The 23,826-nt window shown below is 42.2% G+C and overlaps 1 protein-coding gene across 2 annotated transcripts in view; it reads right to left on the reverse strand.

Annotated features, from left to right (window-relative positions):
* ATF6 (activating transcription factor 6) overlaps positions 1-23,826 on the reverse strand; it is a 97,696-nt gene that overhangs the window by 57,388 nt on the left and 16,482 nt on the right. For both annotated transcript variants that reach the window (XM_087726711.1, XM_087726710.1), the window contains exons 7-12: positions 22,571-22,791; positions 19,118-19,303; positions 18,427-18,518; positions 11,964-12,083; positions 3,003-3,116; positions 1,183-1,285 (exon numbers count right to left, since the gene is read on the reverse strand). In XM_087726711.1, the coding sequence (XP_087582837.1) occupies positions 1,183-1,285; positions 3,003-3,116; positions 11,964-12,083; positions 18,427-18,518; positions 19,118-19,303; positions 22,571-22,791 (836 nt within the window). The remainder of the gene's footprint in view (positions 1-1,182; positions 1,286-3,002; positions 3,117-11,963; positions 12,084-18,426; positions 18,519-19,117; positions 19,304-22,570; positions 22,792-23,826) is intronic.

A 23,826-nucleotide genomic window follows, 5' to 3' on the forward strand; every position in this document is an offset into this window, starting at 1 on the left:
GACAGCAGCTCCGACCATGCTTTGAGCCGAAAACACCAGCCTGAAGATGGCGAGTGAGACCTCGCCGAAATGTTGCCAAGACAATCACAATCTTACACGGGAAAAGACCCAAATAAAAGAAGACCAGCATGTGCGTGCGTGCGTGCGTGCGTGTAATTATTAATAATTACACACACAGAGACACACACAGACACACATATGCTGGCCTTCTTGTATTTGGGTCTTTTCCCGTATATTTATATCTACATATATCTATTTATATCTATATATATAGATGCCAAGACATCTCCAATTTTACGCGGGAGAAAACCCGAATAACTAGAGTGACTTTAAATATATACCTTTCACCCTGGCTTGGCTGATAAGGAGTCGAGCTCTATAGCTGAGTGGTTAACACATCTGCCTAAGAGACAATACAGCACAGGCTCGATTCCCAGTAAGGGTATGGCTAGCTGATGAGAGCTAAATAGCTTGAAATAGATCTATACTAGTCTCAATTTATTTATCAGCACAAATATCTCTCTGTCTCTCTCTCTCTCTCTCTCTCTCTCTCTCTCTCACACACACACACACACACACACACACACACACACACACACACACATATATATAAAGTCACAACCCCTGGTATGCCCAAATATGGGAGGAAGATGACTACTTCCATTATCTGTCCTTCGGCTCGTCAAAAGAGACCATCCAGAAAGAAACCCAATATTTTTTACTGTTGCCTTTTTGTTACATTTGTTATATTTGTGCTGATAAATAAATAAAGGGAGACTAGTATAAATCTATTTCAAGCTATTTAGCTCTCATCAGCTAGCCATACCCTTACTGGGAATCGAACCTGTGCTGTATTGCCTCTTAGGCAGATGTGTTAACCACTGAGCTACAGAACTCAACTCCTTATCAGCCAAGCCAGGGTGAAAGGTATATATTTAAAGTCATATATATATACACACACACACACACACACACATATGCAGATATTTATTTTAAGAAAGAGTATTTTCATATTCCAGAATCACCTAAATGACAAAAGAATGGAGACAGGGACCCAGGAATACTGTATCAGAATGTTGTTCTGATACAATTCCCTCTTTTGAACTTCTGGGCCTGAGAACTTTATTTTTCCACCTTCTCTTCTCCTGCTGCCACAATATATAAATGATTCTATAAACCTACCTGGACAGTCTGCTCTTTTTGCTGCTGATTATTTGACATCCTTCTTGATCGTGTTCTTTCTGCTTCATGTCTATGTACCCAACCTCTTAGTTCATGACTTAACCTGTATACATAACATGAAAATTAAACAGAATAACAATAGGAATGAAAAAAAATATATTCAAGGACAACTTCTCCAGAAGAACTTGCAAGCACTGATTTTCAGCTCATATTCAGGTTGGTCTCTTGTTTATACCCTCAAATAAAAATCTCAGAAATAATGTCTCACTTTATCAAGATTTCAATATTTGAATTTGGATCCCCCAATCAGTTTGTGCCTGCTTAGGATAGGCAAAGATTGGTAAGATATAAGAAAGTAGATTTGCTTATTCCTAATGATATTGGGAATGTACTACATAAACTCCAGTACAGACGCCTATAAAACACTTTTGCTCGTGACCCGTCAAAACCGCGCTCGACTAAGCCGCGCCCGATTAAACCGCGTCGCTGACGTCATCAACAGGGCGACAACAGCCAGAGCGGAGAAAGAAGGGCGCATTAAATAGCGCTTTGAAAGCAAGCCGATTCAACTTAAGGTAAGGGTTAGGTTTAGGGTTAGCTTTAGGGTTAGGGTTAGGGTTAGGTTAAGGGTTAGGATTAGGGTTAGGGTTAGGTTAAGGGTTAGGGTTAGGGTTAGGGTTAGGTTAAGGGTTAGGATTAGGTTTAGGGTTAGGTTAAGGGTTAGGTTTAGGGTTAGGTTTAGGGTTAGGTTAAGGGTTAGGTTTAGGGTTAGGTTTAGGATTAGGTTTAGGGGGGTTAGGTTTAGGTTTAGGGGTTAATTTTAGGTTTAGGTTTACAGCATGCTTCTGTCTCCGCGCTGTTGTCGTCCTGTTGATGATCTCAGCAACGCGGTTTAGTCGGGCGCAGTTTAGTCGAGCGCGGTTTTGTGGTGGAACCCTTTTGCTTTGAGCTATGGCACTGAAATGGACATGGAGTTGCAAGCTCATCAATAAATCATCTAACAAATTGCTATCCCAACTCATTGTGTTGACTAATATACTGTCAATGTTACAGAATTTATTTGAAGTGGATAAAATGCATGAGGGGACACTTTTTATATGGTAATTTTATTCAATATTATAATTAAAAATATATAAATGAAAACAAAGAAATATACAATAGAGAAAAAAATACAAAGTTCAGAAAGTAGAAGTAGCAATAGAAAAGAAACAATAAGAAAATACTAAAGAAAATAAAGCATAGAAATAAAAATAGAAAAGAAACAGTAAGAAAATACTAAAGAAAAAGAAATAAAGAAATAACTTCCCCGTTCATCACAGTACAGTATAAACAATTTTAGTAACTTGTCTCCTTCTCTTAAAATACAACACTGATCTCTTCTTCCCATATCTCATCTTTCTATAAACAAATCCCTAAAAGTTTGTTCAGTCCTCATTAGCAAAAGTCCATTAAAGATTGCCAAAGATAACAACATGTCTACTTTACCCTTGATCAGTAAACCAACTTGATATTCCTTCCTTTTACTTTTAACAATCCTGATGTCTTTAAATAATATCCTAGAACTTGATTTCTTTTCATATTTTCTTTGTCCCTTGTCACAAAATTGTTCAAAATTTTAACAAGCCTCTTTTATAAATCCAAGATAGGAAAATTATCGAGGTTGCTGTTTTGGCTTGTTACTTACATATTCCTTTTAACCATTAAGACACCAGGGAGTTTCATTTAAACTTCCAGTGAATTGAATACCGAGGAAGTCAAACATTAGGTCCTAATACTTATCTGACACTAATATCTCTGCTATTTATAAGCAAACAGCTTACCTGAGTGATTTTGTCCTGTTGATAAATGGCTGGCAGGGTTGGGGGGGAACATATATTATTGGTTCCTCAGTAACTACCATGAGTGCTTTGTTATCCGAAACCGATGGCTTATATCTAGGAAATAATTTAAAAAAATATTTAGCATGGTACATCTATTTTAAAAGAAATGTATTATTCAGACAAGCAGTAAATTAAAAAAAAGATAATGGCATCTGTAAAACTAATAAAATAATTTGACAAATGAAATAAAGGTAAAGGTAAAATAGATTAAAATCAAGTGGAATACAGAATCTTATGTTCATTCAGAAAAAACATATGACTGAGTGCCTCGTAATATTTTCCTTCATAAAATGATAAGATATGAACCAGTTGATGATACTGTTAAATGGATTCACTGTTGACTGAATTACCACAACAAAGGAATGCTCATTAATGGGAGGGAAGTACTGAGTGAAGTCTCAGCACTTAGGATTTTTATCACTGACTTGATTAAGAGATTTCATATCAAGTTTGGAAATTACACAAACTGGGATGGGAGCAGTATTGTTGATAAAAGACAGAAGTTTAGAAAAATGAAATAAAGAATTGGCCTGAAAAAAATAGGATGGATTTCAACAGGGAGGAGGATACAATTCTGCATCTGGATTGAAAAGGAACACATGTAAGATGGGGAAGGCCTATCTTGGCAATAGTATATATGAAAACATTCGGCATACCTTTGGGTTTCAAAATTTTTAGAATCTATTCTGTAGGTGTGGCCTGTTTTGTGGGAGTGGCTTGGTGGTCATGTGACTGGGTGGGCATGGCTTGGTGGGTGTGTGACCAGGTGGGTGTGGCCAACTTGGAAAATGGGGTGAAACTCACTTAACAATGCTCTTGCTTAACAACCAAAATTTTGAGCTCAATTGTGATAATAAGTTCTCTTTCTTTTACTTTCTTTCTCTCTCGCTCTCACTCTTTCTTTCTTTCTTTCCTTCCTTCCTTCCTTTTGTCTCTCTCCCCCTTTCTTTCTTTCTTCTCTCTCTCCCACTGCCTTTTTATTTTTTATTTTTCTTTCTCTTTCTATCTTTGTCTCTCTCTTTTTTCTCTCACTCTCCTTCCTTCCTTCCTTCCTTCCTTCCTTCCTTCCTTCCTTCCTTCCTTCCTTGTGTGTATCTCTTCCTTTCCTGTGTGTATCTCTCCCCCTTCCTTCCTTCCTTCCTTCCTTCCTTCCTTCCTTCCTTCCTTCCTTCCTTCCTTCCTTCCTTTTGGAACAGGTTCCAAAAGATACACTAAATTTCACGAACCGGTTCTGGCGTACCGGTGCGAACCAGGACAAACCCACCCCTGGTACACTCACAAGTTAAATATGAAATAGCAATGTGTTACAACTGTTAAAAAAGTAAATGATATCTTGGGACGCATTAACAGGAGCATAGGATCCAGATCACAGCAGTCTTCAAATACCTGAAGGACAGTCACACAGAAGGAGTGAACTTATTCTTTATTTCCGCAGGAGGCAGGCCCAGAATCAATTGGTTAAAAAACATCTAAGGAAGTAGATTTAGGTTACAACTTCAGGAATATATGAGGTATCAGCCAGTAAAACAGGATGCTGAACAAAGTGCAGAGTTCTTCACTCGAGATCTTCAAATAGAGCCTTAATGATTGTCTGTCAGAGATGTTCTAATAGATTCTACATTGTTGGAGAAGAAGACATCTGAGCCCATTTCTAACACTATGATTATGCAAAGTATGTGTCTATCAGGGGTGGGTTCCTGCCAGTTCTAACCTCTTCTATAGAAGAGGTTCCACAAATCTACAGTGCCGTTTAGAACCAGTTCCAGCTCCCATCCACCCACCCCATCCGCACATCATCAAGATGAAGAGCGAGAGGAGGAATTCTGGGAGTTGAAGTCCACAAGTCTTAAAGCTGTCAAGTTTGAACACCCCTGGGTTTTTTTTCCTAAAGGGTTAGGGGTGCAAGGGTCTTGTGACTTGACAGCTTTAAGACTTGCGTGTTTCAAATGCCAGAGTTTCTGAGCCAACATTTTGGTTGCTAAGCAAGAGCGTTGTTAAGTGAGGTTCACCTCTTTTTACAAGTTGGCCACTCCCACACGGTCACATGACTGCCAAGTCACTCCCACCCAGTTACATGGCCGGCAAGCCACTCCCACAAAGCAGGCCACACCTACAGAAGAGGTTCTAAAAAATTTTGAAACCCACCACTGGTGTCTATGTTCACTGCACAAACCCTTGCAGCTGAAAATCCTACAGTTATCTCTATTTCAAGAATCCAGCATTTGAAACTGTCAAAACAACAGCTGAAAAATAGATTTGGAAATGTTTTTCACTGTTACCTGAAAAGTGACAAGTTTGGAAGAAAGAAGTATGAGCTACAGCAAGGCAAAGGCAATTCCTACAGTTTACCAGAAGCCGGTATACAAGTCTGAAATAGCTGAGAATAACAAGATGTCTGTTATAAATCTGTAAGGATGCAAAAGCTCCAAAGGGAGAGCAAGACAAGAAAAGAACAATGCCTGGCTAAAAAAAATAAAAAAAATTGGACTGAGAATCAGCCACGTGTATGACCACACAAGAATTCTTGGAACGTTAGGAAGGGCAGGCTCAGTCAAACAGAACATGGGTGAATCAGAGCTGGGATTAAGTGGAAGATAGTCAAGAAAAGAATGAGGCAGTGGGTGTAAAAGAAACACATCACAGCAGTGCAATATGAGCTCTCAGAATCAAGCTCAGAAAGAAGAAGAGAAAGATGCAAAACAGATGAGGCATTAGCAGAAGAGTGAGCTGGCTATTCTAAACAGAAGAGTGTATGTTGGTGAAGTACTAAGCAGCACCTGGAATCTAAGATGTAGGCCAGGGAGTAAGTCAAATCAAATGAACCAAAATATTACAATTTTAGCGATGAAGTAAGCTGATATTACATGTGTGAGGAAGACAGAATGGGAAATTCTATTCTTCTACCCCAAAAGACCCTTGTTTCAGAAAGTTCAAACACAAACAATATTGGCTTTCTTTCAACGCTCATGCCTGGGCATAGTTTACGATGCAGAATTTTAATTGTAAAGACATTACAAACAACCTCATTTTACCGCCTGCTTTCAAAACATTTACAGCTCTTTATGCTTTTGGCACATCTGCAGCTATCTTGGAAATGAAAGACTCTGTTAAATTTGAATCACCTATTAGCTGAAAAGGGCAAATTTCAATCAGAAGATGATTAAGGGCACATTTACTTAATGCCTAAAGTACATTTCTGCAACAAGCCAACAAGAACATTTGCAAACAATCATTCTAGGCAATTGAAGGACCAGACAGCAACCACAGGCACACTTAAAAATGTAAGGATCAGAAGAGTTATTCTTCTAGAAATGTTCATGTAGCCACCCACAGGAAGGATCTTCTTCTGAGCTGCAAGTAGAATTTGCACTCTAGTGTCACACTGGCATCTCTGGGGTATATACAGGAGTCATCGACTTACAACAACTCAGTCCAAAATGTCTGTTGTTAAGCAAGACAGTGGTTAAGTGATTTTTTGTCCCATTTTACAACAGTTGCCCTATTTTTTGCCACAGTCTTTAAATGAATCATAGTTGTTAAGTTAGTAACAAGGTTGCTAAGTGAATCTGGCTTCCCCAGTGATTTTGTTTAACAGAAGGTCACAAAAGGTGAAGAAAGGACCCAAGGACACTGCAACAGTCATAAATGAACCAGCTGCTGAATTTTGATCACGTAACCACAGGGATGCTGCAAGAATCATAAGTGTGAAAAACGATAATCCACCTTTTTCAGTGCTGTTGTAACTTTGAATAGTCACTAAATGAATGGTTATAAGTCAAGGACTACCTGAATTGCCTGAAATCAACAAGGCTATTATGTTCTTGATGCTCTCTGAGCTCGGGGGCAGTTATTCCATAACCAGCCTAGGTAACATCATCATCACAAGAGCTAACAGATAATGAAATGTCTGCAAAACAATCAAACTTAAAAGAATGCCAAGAACCCAAGCTACATGCGCTCTCTCTATAGCACTGAGAGGCACCAGGAAGGGGGTTCCACCACAAAACCGCGCTCGACTAAACCGCGCTCGACTAAACCGCGCCCGACTAAACCGCGTCGCTGACGTCATCAACAGGGCGACAACAGCACGGAGACAGAAGCACGCTGTAAATCCTAAACCTAAAATTAACCCCTAAACCTAAACCTAACCCCCCTAAACCTAACCCTAAACCTAACCCTAAACCTAACCCTTAACCTAACCCTAAACCTAACCCTAACCCTTAACCTAACCCTAAAGCTAACCCTAAACCTAATCCTAACCCTTAACATAACCCTAACTCTTAACCTAACCCTAAACCTAACCCTAACCCTTAACCTAACCCTAAAGCTAACCCTGAACCTAACCCTAAACCTAATCCTAACCCTTAACCTAACCCTAACTCTTAACCTAACCCTAAACCTAACCCTAACCCTTAACCTAACCCTAAACCTAACCCTTACCTTAAGTTGAATCGGCTTGCTTTCAAAGCGCTATTTAAAGCGCCCTTCTTTCTCCGCCCTGGCTGTTGTCACCCTGTTGATGATGTCAGCGACGCGGTTTAATCGGGCGCGGTTTACTCTAGCGCGGTTTTGACGGGTCACGCCAGGAAGGGAAATGTACAGTTTAAAAAGTTTTGGATTAAGATCTTAACCAACATTAAATATTTGATGGTGGCATTTTGGAACATTCAAATAGTTATTTGCATGCTTTTTTGTTGTTTTTCCTTCCCCCCCCCCAATCATTTCTTCATTTTCCAAAAGAGAATGAGGTGATGTTACTACTTCCTTATATATTCCTTCTCTAGTAAATGCTACTTGTATGGCTGTTGTGACACATTTCCTTTGTATTTTTTTTAATCTGTATTATAATAGAATAGCGCACAATTTCCAATCCGGCAAACTTCTTTCCAAAAAGTACTTTCAAATGTTTAATGTAATAAAGTTAAAATGATTTAATACATGAACTAATTAATTTAATTTTATTGAAATGTGGCTTAAAATGAAAGATTTTGTTTTTATCTCAGGCCAACTATGCTTTGAGGTGTACTTCCAAATTGTCACTAAAAGTTCAAATACAGCTTTCCACGTTACAAATAGCAGAGCGCTCCTCCTGCAACGTGACCCGACAAAAGCGCGAACGTCATAAGCGCACCGACAACACCGCGGCGCTAAAACCGCGATGTCAAAAGCGCACCGACAACAGCGCGCCGACAACAGCGCGCCGACAGAAGCGCGATTTAATTTAAGGTAAGGTTTAGGGTTAGGTTTAGGGTTAGGTTTAGGGTTAGGTTTAGGGTTAGGTTTAGGGTTACGTTACAGCGCGCTTCTGTCGGCACGCTTTTGTCGCCGCGCTTTAGGGCTAATTCGTCGCTCATTTGTCGCGCGGTTTTGTCACCACGGTTTAGTCAGGCGCGCTTTTGTTGTGCGCGCATTTGTGGTGGAACCCTCCTGCAAGAGGTTTTCCTGGGTCTTTTTATTTTTGTAAATATGAAGCCCAAGTTTCACAATGTAATTTCTTATGAACAGACTTCATCTTGTTTTCCCCACTGCTATCCAGTGTTGATCCTCTGTAGCATTAATGCTACTGGATTATCACTCTCTGTGAAGTAGTATAATAGGAAGAGGAAACCCTTTGTTTCAAACCATTCTCTGAGCATTCCTTAGCAATTCAGCATAGATTCACTTTCCAGGAGGAGAATTTCTTTCCTCATTTAATTAAGGTCAGTTAAACAATTAAACAATACTGTTTTTCTCCACTCTCGGCATGTTACAGAAAAATCATGATCCTCCAACCCTGGGGCCTAGTCTACTGAACTGCTTAGAACAGTGTTTCTCAACCTTGGCAACTTGAAGATGTCCGGACTTCAACTCCCAGAATTCCCCAGCCAGCGAATGCTGGCTTCAAGTTGTCAAGGTTGAGAAACACTGGCTTAGAACAATTTGCTCAGGCAGAGAAAGGGAAAGCTCTGGGGAAACAAACAATAAAATGCTTCTACATTCGGCATGCCTTATTCCCTTGGCAAGCAAGAGCAGGATTTTCCATTGGCTTTTGGTCCATATTCAGCTTAAACTCTGTGTTAGCTCTACCAACAGAGAAAAAGCATATTAAAATAAAAGTAAAATCAATTCCCATTCCAAAAGCGTAGGCCAATAAACCCAGACTTGCCCTGAGAAGGTCTGGTTCTAAACACCAAAGAATGAACTGTTTTCCAGGCTACAAATTGATACGGATCTGTCTCGGCGCAGAAAGAAAACTCCCAATGCTTTTCCAAGTTCACTACATAGAATGCTTGCTATGTCCAAAGAAAATAATAAAGATTATTTTCCAGACAAAGGTTCCAAGCAGTTTGAATGCCCTTTTAAAAAATTTGGCTATTTGAACAAAATGCTTCAGAACAGGCCTATTTGGAATGGGAAAAGCCTACATCTCAGAAGATTTCAGGTTTCCGATAATGTTAGACTGATCCATCTGGGAAAAACAAAGTTGTTGCATAAAAATTGAGGGAGACAGCAAGATGCTGAGACACAAATGTTTCTAAGTCACACGTGAATTAAAACTAGAAGAGATTTCTGCTGAAATATATTTGTCCTTTTGCAATAGCAATAGCAGTTAGACTTTTATACCGCTTCATAGGGCTTTCAGCCCTCTCTGAGCAATTTACAGAGTCAGCATATCGCCCCCCAGTCTGGGTCCTCATTTCACCCACTTAGAAAGGATGGAAAGTTGAGTCATCCTTGAGCCGGTGAGATTAGAACCGCTGAACTGCAGATAACAGTCAGCTGAAGTGGCCTGCAGTACTGCACCCTAACCACTGCGCCACCTCGGCTCTTAATCAGAAGAAAGCATTAGAGTGTGGAAGAGGAGGCCTTCCTGAAATGGCTGGTACTTTTCTATTGACCACTTCTATGATTGTAGCCCAACAATAATTGGAAAAGCACAGAATCCGAAGCTCAACTTTACACCAAAGTTGAATAATTGAATGATAGTTTTTATACCTATAAACTAGCTTTCAGCTCCCTGACAAAAGACAGGTATTCCTTGACTTACAACCGTTCATTTAGTAACTGATCAAAGTTATCACAGCACTAACAAATGTGACTTACGACTGTTTTTCAGTTATGACCTTTGCAGCATCCCCATGACCATGTGATCAAAATTCAGATGCTTGGCAACTGGCTCATATTTATGACTGTGGCGGTGTCCCAGGTCGTGTGATCAACTTTGGTGACCTTCTGACAAGTTCGAGGTGGCGCAGTGGTTAGGGTGCAGTATTGCAGGCCACTTTAGATGACTGTGATCTGCAGTTCAGCAGTTCAAATCTCACCGGCTCAAGGTTGACTCAGCCTTCCATCTTTCCGAGGTGGGTGAAATGAGGACCCGGATTGTAGGGGCAAGTTGCTGACTCAATTTGCTAAAAAAATTGTAAACCGCTTAGAGAGGGCTGAAAGTCCTATGAAACGGTATATAAGTCTAATAAATAAATAAATAAATAAACAAACAAACAAACAAATAAATAAATGGTAAATCCAAATTCACTTAACAACTGTGAATACGTTGATAAGTTAAGTTGATAACTTATCAACTGCAGTGATTCACTTAACAACTGTGGCAAGAAAGGTTATAAAATAGGGCGAACTAACTTAACAAATGTCTTACTTAACAACAGATGTTTTGGGCTCAATTGTGGTTGTAAGTTGAGGACTACCTGTATTAACCAAAACACTCTCCCCTTTTATCTTTTCCTCTGGATAGCAGTAAGTTCTGATGCTCAGTGAAACCATTAAGACCATATCAAATAATATGCAACTTCATTTTATTTTTAAAATATGTCTTGAGCATTTCCTGTTAAAACTTGAAGCGTTTTGCAGCAGCTGAAGGTTCTTAACACATATCTTAGATCTCACAAATACATACAGAACTATGGCAAGATCAGTTTAATGCAGGATATCAATTCTGCTTGGAAAACACAGCACTTCTCTGTTAAGTGGTGAGAACAGGAATTTCACAGCAGCACAAATATTCCCCATCTTGTAAGATCAGACTTTGGGATAAGGCACATAGTACTGATAGCCTCGGGAATACTTGGGAAATCATGTCTTGTTACTTTTTAATATTTCTGAGACATAATATAGGCACCAGAGACAGAGAGGAATGTTAGCAGATCAAAATAGCTTCGTATCATTTAAAAAAAAACCAGTTATGGGGCCTTAAGTAATATTAAAATTTTGAAATTTAATAAAATTTGTATGCCACCCACTCCCTTGGGACTCTGGGCGGCTTACAGACAAGATAAAAGCATTAAAAAAATTAAAGGTAAAAAATACAGTTGTTAAAATTGCACACCATCCATTCTGTCCAAGAGGGGCTGGACATTGATCAACAGCCCTAGGCCTGCCGGAACAGCCAGGTCTTGGTGGCTTTTCGGAAGGCCGGGAGAGTGGTAAGGGTCCGGATCTCTACGGGCCGGTTCCACAGGGCCGGTGCAGCTACAGAGAAGGCCCTCCCCCTGGGGGCCGCCAGCCGGCATTGTCCAGTTGACGGCACCCGGAGGAGGCCCAACCTGTGAGATCTAGTTGGTCGTTGGGAGGTATGTGGCAGGAGGCGGTCTCTCAGGTAGCCAGGTCCTAAACCATGTAGGGCTTTAAAAGTAACGACTAGCATCTTGAAGCGCGTCGGAGACCAATAGGGAGCCAGTGCAACTCACGGAGGATGAGTGTAACATGGGTGTATCTAGGTACACCCAGTATCGCTCACGCGGCTGCATTCTGGACCAACTGTAGTCTTCAAACACTCTTCAGGGGCAGCCCCATGTAGAGGGACAGCCCCAAGTAGAAATAAGCAACACATTAGCCATTTGTTACATTTGCATATGTAGAATATTGCAAACTGGAAGACACTAAAGTGTAACGTTTTATGCATACCCGTCATTATTCTTGCCATCTGTTTCCTGGGGCCTGCTTGCAGAAAATTCAAGAAGATGTCGATTTTGGTAGCCAGTGCTGGCAGGATGTTCAGCAGAATCAGGTCCCCATTCAAACCCACTGAAAGAAAGAGACACAGTAGTTTAAATTCAGCACATCTTCATGTCACATCCTACATAAGGAGAGCCGGGGTGGCGCAGTGGTTAAATGCAGCACTGCAGGCTACTTCAGCTGACTGCAGTTCGGCTGTTCAAATCTCACCGGCTCAGGGTTGACTCAGCCTTCCATCCTTCCGAGGTGGGTAAAATGAGGACCTGGATTGTTGGGGGGGCAATATGCTGACTCTGTAAAACCGCTTAGAGAGGGCTGAAAGCCCTATGAAGCGGTATATAAGTCTAACTGCTATTGCTATTGCTATAAATTCATAGTGGTGCGTATGAAAAACCAAAATGTGAGGTTTATGTACTGGTCAGGTGAGATCCACTTCAAATGGGTGGTCCTTAAGGTACCGGGGTACCAATCATATGCCTACACTTTTAATTCTACTCAGAAGCCTATTGGTTAGCCACTCAAAGCCCTGGAGTTATGTGCGAACAGTGGCGCTTTTCTGTTAACAAGTAGGCTGCTATGTTTTTGGACCCACCTAGAGGCAACCTGTGGTAAATTAAATTGATTGGACATGACTTGGAAAGGCACACACCTCTGTATATAAAGCCTCACAGCTGACAAAAGCTAAGCCAAAAGACTGCCTGCACAGTTCAGAGACGGGATTATTGCAAGGCACATTTCATTTAATTTCATTTGTCTTGTATGCCACCCACTCCCGAAGGACTCCGGGCGGCTCATAACAGACAAGGGAAAGGGGATAAATAGACAAGACAACACTTTAAAAAAGACGCAACATTCACAATTTCCATGAGGCTGGATGTTTCACAAGCCCCCCGGCCTGCTGGAGCAGCCAGGACTTGGTGGCTTTGCGGAAGGCCGGGAGGGTAGTAAGGGTCCGGATCTCGACGGGGAGGTCATTCCAGAGAGCTGGAGCTGCAACAGAGAAGGCTCTCTCCCGGGGAGTCGCCAGCCGACATTGGCTGGCAGATGGAATCCAGAGGAGACCTAACCTGTGAGATCTTATCGGTCTGAGGGAGGTAATCGGCAGGAGGTGGTCTCTCAAGTACCCAGGTCCGATGCCATGTAGAGCATAGATCTGGGGAAGGCTACAATAAAATTTCTGCTGCACTGAAAGTTCCTAAGAGCACAGTGGCCTCTGTAATTCTCAAATTAAATAAGTTTGGCATAACCAGGACTCTTCCAAGAGTTGGTTGTCTGGTAAAACTGAGCAATCGGGAGAGAAGAAAGGTCTTGTATGCAGATAGGACAAAGTTCCAGAAGGACAACCATCACTGCAGGGCCCTCCACTGATCTGGTCTTTATGGCAGAGTGGCTAAATGGAAGAGTCTCCTCAATGCAAAACACATGAAAGCCCACTTGGAGTTGCAAAAAAAAGGACCTGAAGGACTCTCAGACTGGGGAACAAGATTTTCTGGTCCAATGAAACCAAGATTGAACTGTCTGGACTCAATTCTAAATGTTATATCTGGAGGAAACAGGCACTGCCCATCACCTGCCCAATATCATCCCAACAGTGAAGCATGGTGGTGGCAGCATCATGTTGTGGGGGTGTTTTACAGCAGCAGGGATTGGAAGACTGGTCAGGGTTGAGAAAAAGTTGAATGGAGCACAGTACAGGGATATCCTCAATGAAAACCTGTCCCACTCAGGATCTCAGACTGGGCTGAAGGTTCATTTTCCAACGCACACATAAGCACACGGCTTAGTACTTAACTGTTTAAAAAAGCCTCTAAAAAGCGTCCTCTACAGGAGGCAGCAGGAGAACAATGTGCCTCATCTAGTCTGACTTTTTATGATTACTCGAGCAGAGTTAAGCAAGGGTTAAAAGTAAAAAAATTCCTGCCGTAGATGAGGCACGTCTTCTCCTGCCTCCTCCTGTAGAGGGCGCTTTTTTAGAGGCTTTTTTAAACAGTTAAGCAGAGTCATCCACGGTGACTCTGGCAGCAACTAGCCCAGCCTGACCTCAGCTCTTGCCTTTTTCCTTTTACATTTTTTTTCTTTTCATGATGACAGGCAAGAGCAGAGTTGAAATCCTCTCTGAAACAGCTGGAAAAGGTACGTGTGGGTCGGAGGGAGGGGGAAGAATTCAAACTTCATCCTCCTGGTGCAACTGTGTGTGTGTGTGTGTGTGTGTGTGTGTGTGTGTGTTTGAGAGAGGGAGAGGGAGGGAGAGAGGGAGGAAGGAGGGGAAGGGAGAAGAAAAAGAAAAAGAAAGAAGGAAACTTATTTAGCAAAGGAGAAAAACAAATGTTGTCACTTTAAATCGGAACTGAGCATGCCTGGCTGTGGAATTCTGGGAGTTGAAGTCCACAAGTCTAAAAAAATTGCTGCCTCACCAGCCATAAACCTCACCGCACTTCACTGGTATGGTGTGGTCCGGTATGGTATGGTACGGTAACTAGATTTACAAAATTCATATCCAATGTGAAATACTAACTCAACAAAGCAAGCAATTGTTCTTGTAACCTATGAAGATGATATTCATCACTTTAATTATTATGTGTAGATAGTGCGTTATCCTCTATTTTAATTAGACCCTGCACTTAATTTTAATAATCCAGTACGTTGAAAAAAATATTGTTCTTTAAAGAAAGTGTAGTTGGAATTATTCACAAATAATTTCTTATATGGTCAAGAACCTAGTTGTCCTTCTTGAAATGGAAGAAAACTTTTGCAGGAACCTCAGACAGGATTCCAGATTCCTAGTCAGTGACTTCATTCACCACATAAGAGAGTTGACGAGAATTGTAGTCTCTTCAGCAAGAAACTTTCTATTATACTAAAGATGGAAGTTAACTTTGAGCCAAACTTGAAGCAGCAGCAGAGACAATTTTTCCCCAGATACTGCACATTAAAAAAAGTATGTTCAACTGTACTGCTACCGACATTGGCACATAGTAGAGATAACAATGACTTCCTGAAAGTCGCATTCAGCAAATCAAGGGCCAACTTCACAGCTCCTTTTGAGCTATAGGGCTCACTGAGTCATGCTTAGCAACAAACTGGAGTGAGTAGATTGAAAGAGAAAGAGAAGAACTCACAGCAAGGAGCCGGATCAGCAAAATACATGTTTGCCTCACATCATTCAGTGCTTAGTTCTACTCTACCTTCTCTGGGCCACATATTATTTTGACAAATTGGAAGGCTATCTTTCCAGCTAGCTGAACTGGATCGTGACCCGTCAAAACCGCGGTCCACTAAAGCGCGCCCGATTAAAGCGCGTACCTGACGTCATCAGCAGCACGACAAATACAACCGCGGGGAAAAAAGGGCGCTTTAAAAAGCGCTTTTAAAGCAAGCCGATTCACATAAAGGTAAGGGTTAGGTTTAGGGTTAGGGTTAGGTTTAGGGTTACGTTAAGCGTTAGGGTTAGGTTTAGGTTTAGGTTAAGGGTTAGCGTTAGGTTTAGCGTTAGGTTTAGCGTTAGGTATAGGGTTAGGTTTAGGGTTAGGTTAAGGGTTAGGCTTAGGGTTAGGTTTAGGGTTAGGTTTGGGGGGGTTAGGTTTAGATTTACCCTTTAATTTTAAGTTTACTGCTCACAGCGTGCTGTTTTCGTCGTGCTGTGATGACGTCACGTACGCGCTTTTGTCGAGCGCGCTTTAGTCTACCGCGGTTTTGTGGTGGAACCGAACTGGATATGATTTCTACATCTGGCTAAAAACAAGCTCTATTCAAGTAAGAAAAAAAAACCAGATATTTTTCATTTAAATTGTACAGTAACTGCTTTGCTCCCGCCAACAATGATATCATCCTAAACACATGTTAATTATAAAAGTTTTCTAAGGACAAAACAATCCTGAAATTGGGGCTGGGAAGTTTAGAAATTGGGGCTGGCGGTATAAATGAAAAACTGATGAGGCAGACGAATGCCAGGAGAAAGATCTTTCCCTTTCTAGACAAACCTTCTACAAAAGCCTTGAAAAGGACAATACCACAGAACAGAACAAAACAGAACAGAATAACAGAGTTGGAAGGCACCAATTGCGTCCCTACCTGAACCGTGAGGCTCTCAGTACAGTCACTCACGCCCTTGTGACCTCAAGACTGGACTACTGTAATGCGCTCTACATGGGGCAGCCCTTGAAGAGCATTCGGAGACTTCAGCTTGTCCAGAATGCAGCCGCGCGAGCGATTGTGGGTGCACCTCGGTACACCCACGTTACACCTATCCTCCGCGAGCTGCACTGGCTGCCTATTGGACTCCAGACGCGTTTCAAGGTGCTAGTCGTTACTTTTAAAGCCCTACATGGTATCGAACCTGGGTACTTGAGAGACCGCCTCCTGCCAATTACCTCCGTACGACCAATTAGATCCCACAGATTAGGCCTCCTCCGGATACCATCAGCTAGCCAGTGTTGACTGTCGACCACCCGGGGGAGGGCCTTTTCTGTGGCTGCTCCGGCCCACTGGAACGATCTCCCCATGGAGATTCGGACTCTCACCACCCTTCAGGCTTTCCGCAAAGCCGTCAAGGCCTGGCTGTTCAGGAAGACCTGGGACTGATGAGTTCCCGGCCCCACTTGAATTGCGGCGTTTGTTGTGTTTTTAATCTGTCTTTGTATTTTGTTTTGTCTTGTTCGTTTTCTGTATTGCCCCTTCCCCATGTGTTTGTTCGCCGCCCTGAGTCCCTCCGGGAATAGGGCGGCATACAAGTTTAATAAATACTAATACTAATACTATACCTTGGAGGTCTTCTAGTCCAACCCCGCTTAGGCAGGAAACCCTATACCATTTCAGATATATGGTTATCCAACATCTTCTTAAAACTTCCAATGTTGGAGCATTACCAACTTCTGGAGGCAAGTCGTTCCACTGATTAATTGTTCTAACTGTCAGAAAATTTCTCCTTAGTTCTAGTTTGCTTCTCTCCTTGATTAGTTTCCAACCACTGCTTCTTGTCCTGCCTTCAGGTGCTTTGGAGAATAGCTTGACTCCCTCTTCTTTGAGGGAGATATTGGAACACTGCTATCATGTCACTCCCGCATGATGGAAAGGAAACTTCAGAATGTGGGAGCACTGTGTCGGGAGTCTCCCTGGAGCCTAGCACCTGCTACATCCCGAAGTTTCCTTTCCATGCTGTGCTTCTCTCACTAGCCAAAATCCTGATGATGCCAATAGCTTTTTCCAGAGAGAAAGTGGAGATCTAGCATCCTGAGAAAAGCCTTCGTGCAGAGGAGATTGGTTCTCTTCCACCCACCGTTCCCCCCAAATCTGCCCGGATCTGTCATGCAGCAAAGAGATACGATAGCTGGGCGCAATAGCAGCAGTAGCAATAAGCACTGCATGACAGAGAGCACAATAAGAGCATTTTCAGGTGGTAGCATGGTGATCTCGGCTGCCTGGAACCATCTGAGAAGGAGCAGGTGAAGCGGGCGCTATGTGAGTGGTGTAAGGCAAGGTGGCTCGCTGCTCGGCCTCCCCCTTCTCCATACAACCCAGTCAGAGGGCAGTCAGCTTCTACTCCTGGCCCGGGAGATGGATCTGGCCAGGGGGAATGTAAGCCTCATTTTTGCAATCGGGGAAGAAAAAGAGCGTTTCAGGCGGCGGGCGCTTCCAGGCTGCAGGGATCGCCCAGCGCCTGAAACACTTTTTTTCTTCCCAACCGCCAACTGCCCACCAACTGGGTTGTCTGGAGAAGCGGGAGCCTGAGTGGCGAGCCACCTTGTCTTACGCCTCGCTTCCTGCGCAGTGCCCGCTTCACCTCCCCTTCTTCAGGCGACCCAGGTGACTACATTTGGAGTATAAGACGCACCCAGAGTTTCACCCTCTCTTTGGGGGGGAAAGGTGCGTCTTATACTCCGAAAAATATGGTATTTCCAACCTTGCTCGATTCAGACCCTGCAATTCCCAATCTTGTCATATTGTAGACCAGAACACAATACATTTGAAAAATGCAAGAAATATTATCTGTATATCATAGAATCACTATGTAGATGATGATTCTAATGCGGTATCCAGAAGGCTCTCTTGAGATCATTGCCATTCCGCTTGCCTGCAGATGCAGTTTCCAGTGGGAGATCAGTAAGTAGTCAGTGTAATCTAGAACAGTGTTTTTCAACCACATAGTGTAAGGTGTGCCATGGGAAAATTACTTTATATATAGTCAATATAGGCACAGAGTTAATTTTTTTTAACATTTTCTAATGGTGGTGTGCCTCGTGATTTTTTTCATGAAAAAAGTGTGCCTTTGCACAAAAAGGTTGAAAAACACTGATCTAGAATTTTACCAGCTAATCCCAAGAAACTACTACTGAAGTGAGAATTAAATCGTAAGTTCATATTTTGTGCTTATTTTTCAACTACCCCCAAATACATTCTTCCCTATGAACCTTACCTTAGCCTATCATAATTCAGCATTACAAAAGCAAACACCACCATCACACAGATTGCTCTTCTTTTTGGAGGGGAGCCTTTGAGATTCTGATTCTAGAGAGAAAATGGAAAATTAAAGGGGAAAAAAAATAATGGTCAACTAACTTCACTTTCAACATTGAAAGGGGCCATAAAGGGGTAGCAGCCTTGCTTAATAATAATACTATCTACCGTTGTTTGTTTATCTCATCCTTTTGCCAATATTGCAAAAGTTATTTGTGAGCTCAATAAACACGAGAAATTATATGCCTATAACACCATGACAAAACATACGTGTCTTGATCAATGTTGTAAGGATTGAGCAAATTGGATCAGTGGTCTCCAACCTTGGCAACTTTAAGACTTGTGGACTTCAACTCCCAGAGTTCCTCAGCCAGCGCACGCTGGCTGAGGAACTCTGGGAGTTGAAGTCCACAAGTCTTAAAGTTGCCAAGGTTGGAGACCACTGCATTGGATGACAAGGGTAGCAGGAATTGCTCAAATTATTTTGTTCAACACTATTAAGAGCTACAGGTAACTCCTATTTAGTAACTGATTCGTTCAGTGACTGCTTGCAGTTACTAAGGTGATACCAGCCCTCACATTTACAACATTTGCAGGTCTGTAAAGCAAGGGAAACTTGAAATAAAAATGTTCATAATTAAGGCCCTTACCTCCACTGCCAGCTCATCCAGCTGTCTCTTCAGTGAACCATTCTCTCTTTTCAGATGATCATTTTCTAACAAAGCAGCCTTCAGTCTAGTTTCCAAACCCTGCATATATTCCTTTTTCTTCCTCCGTGATTGACAAGCAGATTCCCGGTTTTTTATCATGCGCTGCTGCCGTTTTAGAACATTCATCTGGGAATAATACAGATGATGCAGGAAAAAACTCTGTTTAAAGCTCAGAAAATTTGCAACGGAACAGCGTGGCACGACAAAACCGCGGTCCACTAAAGCGCGCCCGATTAAAGCGCGTCGCTGACGTCATCAGCAGCACGACAACAGCAACCGCGGAGAAAAAAAGGCGCTTTAAAAAGCGCTTTGAAAGCAAGCCGATTCACGTTAAGGTAAGGGTTAGGTTTAGGTTTAGGGTTAGCTTAAGGGTTAGGGTTAGGTTTAGGGTTAGGTTAAGCGTTAGGGTTAGGATTAGGTTAAGGGTTAGCGTTAGGTTTAGCGTTAGGTTAAGGGTTAGGTTTAGGGTTAGGTTAAGGGTTAGGTTTAGGGTTAGGTTTCGGGGGGTTAGGTTTAGGGGTTAATTTTAGCTTTAGCGCTCACAGCGTGCTTTTTTCGTCGCGCTGTGATGACGTCAGGTACGCGGTTTCGTCGAGCGCGCTTTAGTCGACCGCGGTTTTGTGGTGGAACCACGGAACAGAGGCAACACAGGGCAATTGACAACAATACAGGGTTTTCTTTTAAAAGGGGGGCAGGGAAGGATGTCATTATATTGAACAAAAACAAGTACACCAAAGAATTCCAGAAGATCCCGTTTCTCTTGTTACTTGAATGTATATAATTTTCTCGAAATCTGATATTCTATATTCAGGTTGTCCTCAACTTATCACCACAATAGCGACCAGAATGTCAGTATAACTGTACTTAATGAGTTTCACACAATTCTATGACCTTTTTTGCTAAGTCAATCACCATGGCCATTAAGTGAATCACAAGCTGTTAAGTGAACATGACTTCTCTTATTAGAAGCCATCTGGGAAGATAGCAAATAGTGATCATGTGACACTAGGATGCTAAAACTGTTGTAAGTAACAAGCACCTGATTTTTGACCACATGACCATAGAGATGCTGTGACAGTCATAAGTGCAAGGGGCAGTTGTAAATGGTTGTAACCACTGCAGTGCTGTCATAACTTCAGTTACTAAACAAATGGTCATATGTTGAGGACTACTTGTAAAGAGTACTTGACAGTACTTTTTCCAGACACTTAACAGATTTAAGATTATTTTACAAACTTGCAATCTTGTCTCATCAAGCAATTAGATATCTTTAAAATTATTTTCAAACTAGCTATTTCTCATATCCATGTGACATTGCACAATAGGACCAGAAGAAATTAGATTTTATTATGGGACCATTGTTAAAAAATACCTAGGAAGCAGCCTGAACACACCACGCTAATAAAATTCAGCTCCAATTATTCCAGTTTTCCCCCATTCTAAGTATTGAAATGGTGGTAGTGATGCCAGAATAATCTCCCAGGAATGGACAGAGGTTAAAGGATAAGGCTGGGTGAGTAGCTCTGGGCCTCACTGAATTCACTCAATAAACCTATTTAATCTACCATCTCTTCCTCTTTTACAGAGTTGCTAAACGCTCCCCTTCCAGACATACAATAGTTCCACTGGAGGTTGCTTCATGCATGGATTAGTTGAGAAAGATTTTTGGTTTCTACACTGATGATGTACTGAAGTGAGTTTTTTACCCTGTTTAACAGGAGTAATTTGCACACATTTTGCTTGTATTGATAATGTGTTAGGCACAGTGTTGATTTAGCTGTTGGGGGGAAAATAGCAATAGCAGTTAGACTTATATACCGCTTCATAGGGCTTTCAGCCCTCTCTAAGCAGTTTACAGAGTCAACATATTGCCTCCAACAACAATCCGGGTCCTCATTTTACCCACCTCGGAAGGATGGAAGGCTGAGTCAACCCTGAGCCGGTGATATTTGAACAGCCGAACTGCAGAACTGCAGTCAGCTGAAGTAGCCTGCAGTGCTGCATTTAACCACTGCACCAATTATACTCTTTTCAGCTTCACTGACCCAATGCTCACCAGATGGTTTGACAAGGCATTTCCTTGGCACTCCATCTGATACTGAAAATAATGCCAAGTTGTAAAAACAGAGCTGATCAGTAGTTTAATTTCTGTTAAAGTGGCAAACTGGTATCTGACTCCTTCAGAGTGTATGATTGAATATTCCCCCTACAATAATAAACATAAAAGCCTTCCAACACACCAAACTAATGTAACAGGATTTCTAGTCCAGTCCAGTCCAGTCTATCTGGCAGCTTTTACATGTAGTTTACTAACTATCTGAATACAGTCAGCCATATGTAAGTATGTGGGTGCATGGATGCACACAAACGCTCTCGGGGGCTAACCCTGGAACTATCTCTACCACCAGAAATAAAAAGGGCAAAGGAGCACCAATTGAAATCTACCCCCTGAGATCTGGACCCTCCCACTCTCTTGGCCTTCCGTAAGTCTGTTAAGACCTGGCTGTTCCGGCAGGCCTGGGGCTGTTGATCTTGACTGAACTTCAGCCCCATTAAAACTGAGTGCATGTTGTGTTTCTGTTTTTAAGTCGCTCTGTCGTGTCTTTTAATCTTTTTTAAAATATTTTTTAAATTGCTTTTATGTAAGCCGCCGGGAGTCCTTCGGGCTTGGGCGGCATACAAATCTATTAAAATTGCAAAAATTGCAAAATTGCAAATGTCACCACTTGCCTTCAGCAAATATTACTTCTCTTCAATATACTCTTTAGTAGAGAAATCTAGAAGATTGCTAGCTCATAGAAAAATGTAAATTGCTGGGAGATGAAATCCCTCTCTGGACACTGCATGTTGCCAATTACGTCATTAGTGGTGTGTTGTGACTCAGCAGCAGTCTTCTGTGAGTCTTTTCGGGATGCAAGATTAACAATGCAGCTGGGGCTCGTTAGGGGCGTCTTCTGGGGATAAAAGGACAGAGGGTGCCACGCCCTGGTTGGAGGAGTCAACGTTCATTCGTTCATTCAACATTCATTGATCATCGGTCGTGGTTTGTTTGTGAGAGACACTTGGAGAAGTGATTTGCTTTCTGTAACCCTGATTCAAGGAGACACTTGGAGAAGTGAATTGCTTTGTAAGAGTTTTGTTTTGCATTCTGTTATCTTCTTGTCAGAGACTTTATTTATGTTTATTTTTGGGCTCGCAGCCAGTCAGAGCCGAGGACTGATAAAGTTCTTTCCTTTTAAGTTTGTCTGCCTGTCGTCTGTTAACGAGCGAAGAAGGGGGGACAGAACAGTGGTGTGTGGCTAAAATATTTTTGGGGGCCTGAAAGCAGATCTGCAGCGAATAAGCTTTCCAGGTGGATGGGCTAATTATAAACAGAAGCTGGGAAGAACTTACATCCATGTTTGTGTTTGAGGAAGTGGCGTGAAGAACCGGCTTAACGTCTGTTAGGTTCCCACTGGTCAAACTCTTTCCTACTGATTGTGGTAAAACCCTAATGGTGTGACCTGTTAATGGTTTTACTCCACCACTAACAGCAATGGCTGGATTTGAAGCCGGAAGGATTCCAGACGTCTGAAGGTGAACCACAGCAGGCTGAGGAAGCATTAGTGGCTGACCTAAGACAGGAACAAAACGTTTTGGTATAGTGATTTGGTGCTTATCAAAAATGTTAATTCCAATGCATGCTATGTTTTGCCTCATGATAGCTGTGTACAAAGAAGACAAAATATTGCTTTACTTTATAGAGCGAAACATATATAGGCCTAAAACATTTCTATCCTAGGCATCCAGTAATTTTTGAAGAATTCAAATATGTTGCTTTTAGTCACACCTAAAGGCTTCATTTGCACACTGAAGATTCCTTCATTTCATTTATTAAATTTATAGGCCGCCCAATCCCGGAGGACTCCGGGCGGCTTACAATGAAAGAAGAAAAAAAGAAAAACAAAATAAATAAAAAATAGTTTAAAATACACAACACACATACGTTCTAATCGGGGCTGGACCTTAACACTAAGGTCAACAGCCCCAGGCCTGCTGGAACAGCCAGGTTTTAACGGCTTTCCTGAAGGCCATGAGAGTGGGTAAGGACCTCTGGGGGTAGCTGATTCCACAGGGTCGGAGCAGCCACAGAGAAGGCTCTCCTCCGGGGCCCCGCCAGCCGACACTGACCGGCTGACGGTATCTGAAGGAGGCCCACCCTGTGGGATCTTATCGGCCGTTGGGAGGTGTATGGCAGTAGGTGGTCTCGCAGATAGGCTGGTCCTAAGCCATGTAGGGCTTTAAAGGTAATAACCAACACCTTGAATTGCGTCTGGAGACCAATTGGCAGCCAGTGCAGCTCGCGGAGGACAGGTGTAATATGGGTGTATCTCAGTACACCCAATATCGTTCGCGCGGCTGCATTCTGGACTAGCTGTAGTCTCCGAACGTTATTTAAATACCATACATTAAAGCATATCATATATCACTTGCTACTTTTGAGGCTGTAATTAGATTTTCAAATGGTTGCTATGCGTGGCACATGAATTATATAGTTAAAAGAGCAGATTAGGCAGAGGCCACATCTACAGCATCAATCCAAGCTACCCACTACCAACAACTCACACATGACCCGACAAAAGCGCGCACGACAAAAGCGCGCCGACAAA

Source organism: Thamnophis sirtalis, unplaced genomic scaffold, assembly GCF_051295495.1.
Source record: "Thamnophis sirtalis isolate CommonGarterSnake01/CBP01778 unplaced genomic scaffold, rThaSir2_p1.2 scaffold_12, whole genome shotgun sequence".
In the NCBI taxonomy this organism is placed as follows: Eukaryota; Metazoa; Chordata; class Lepidosauria; order Squamata; family Natricidae; genus Thamnophis; species Thamnophis sirtalis.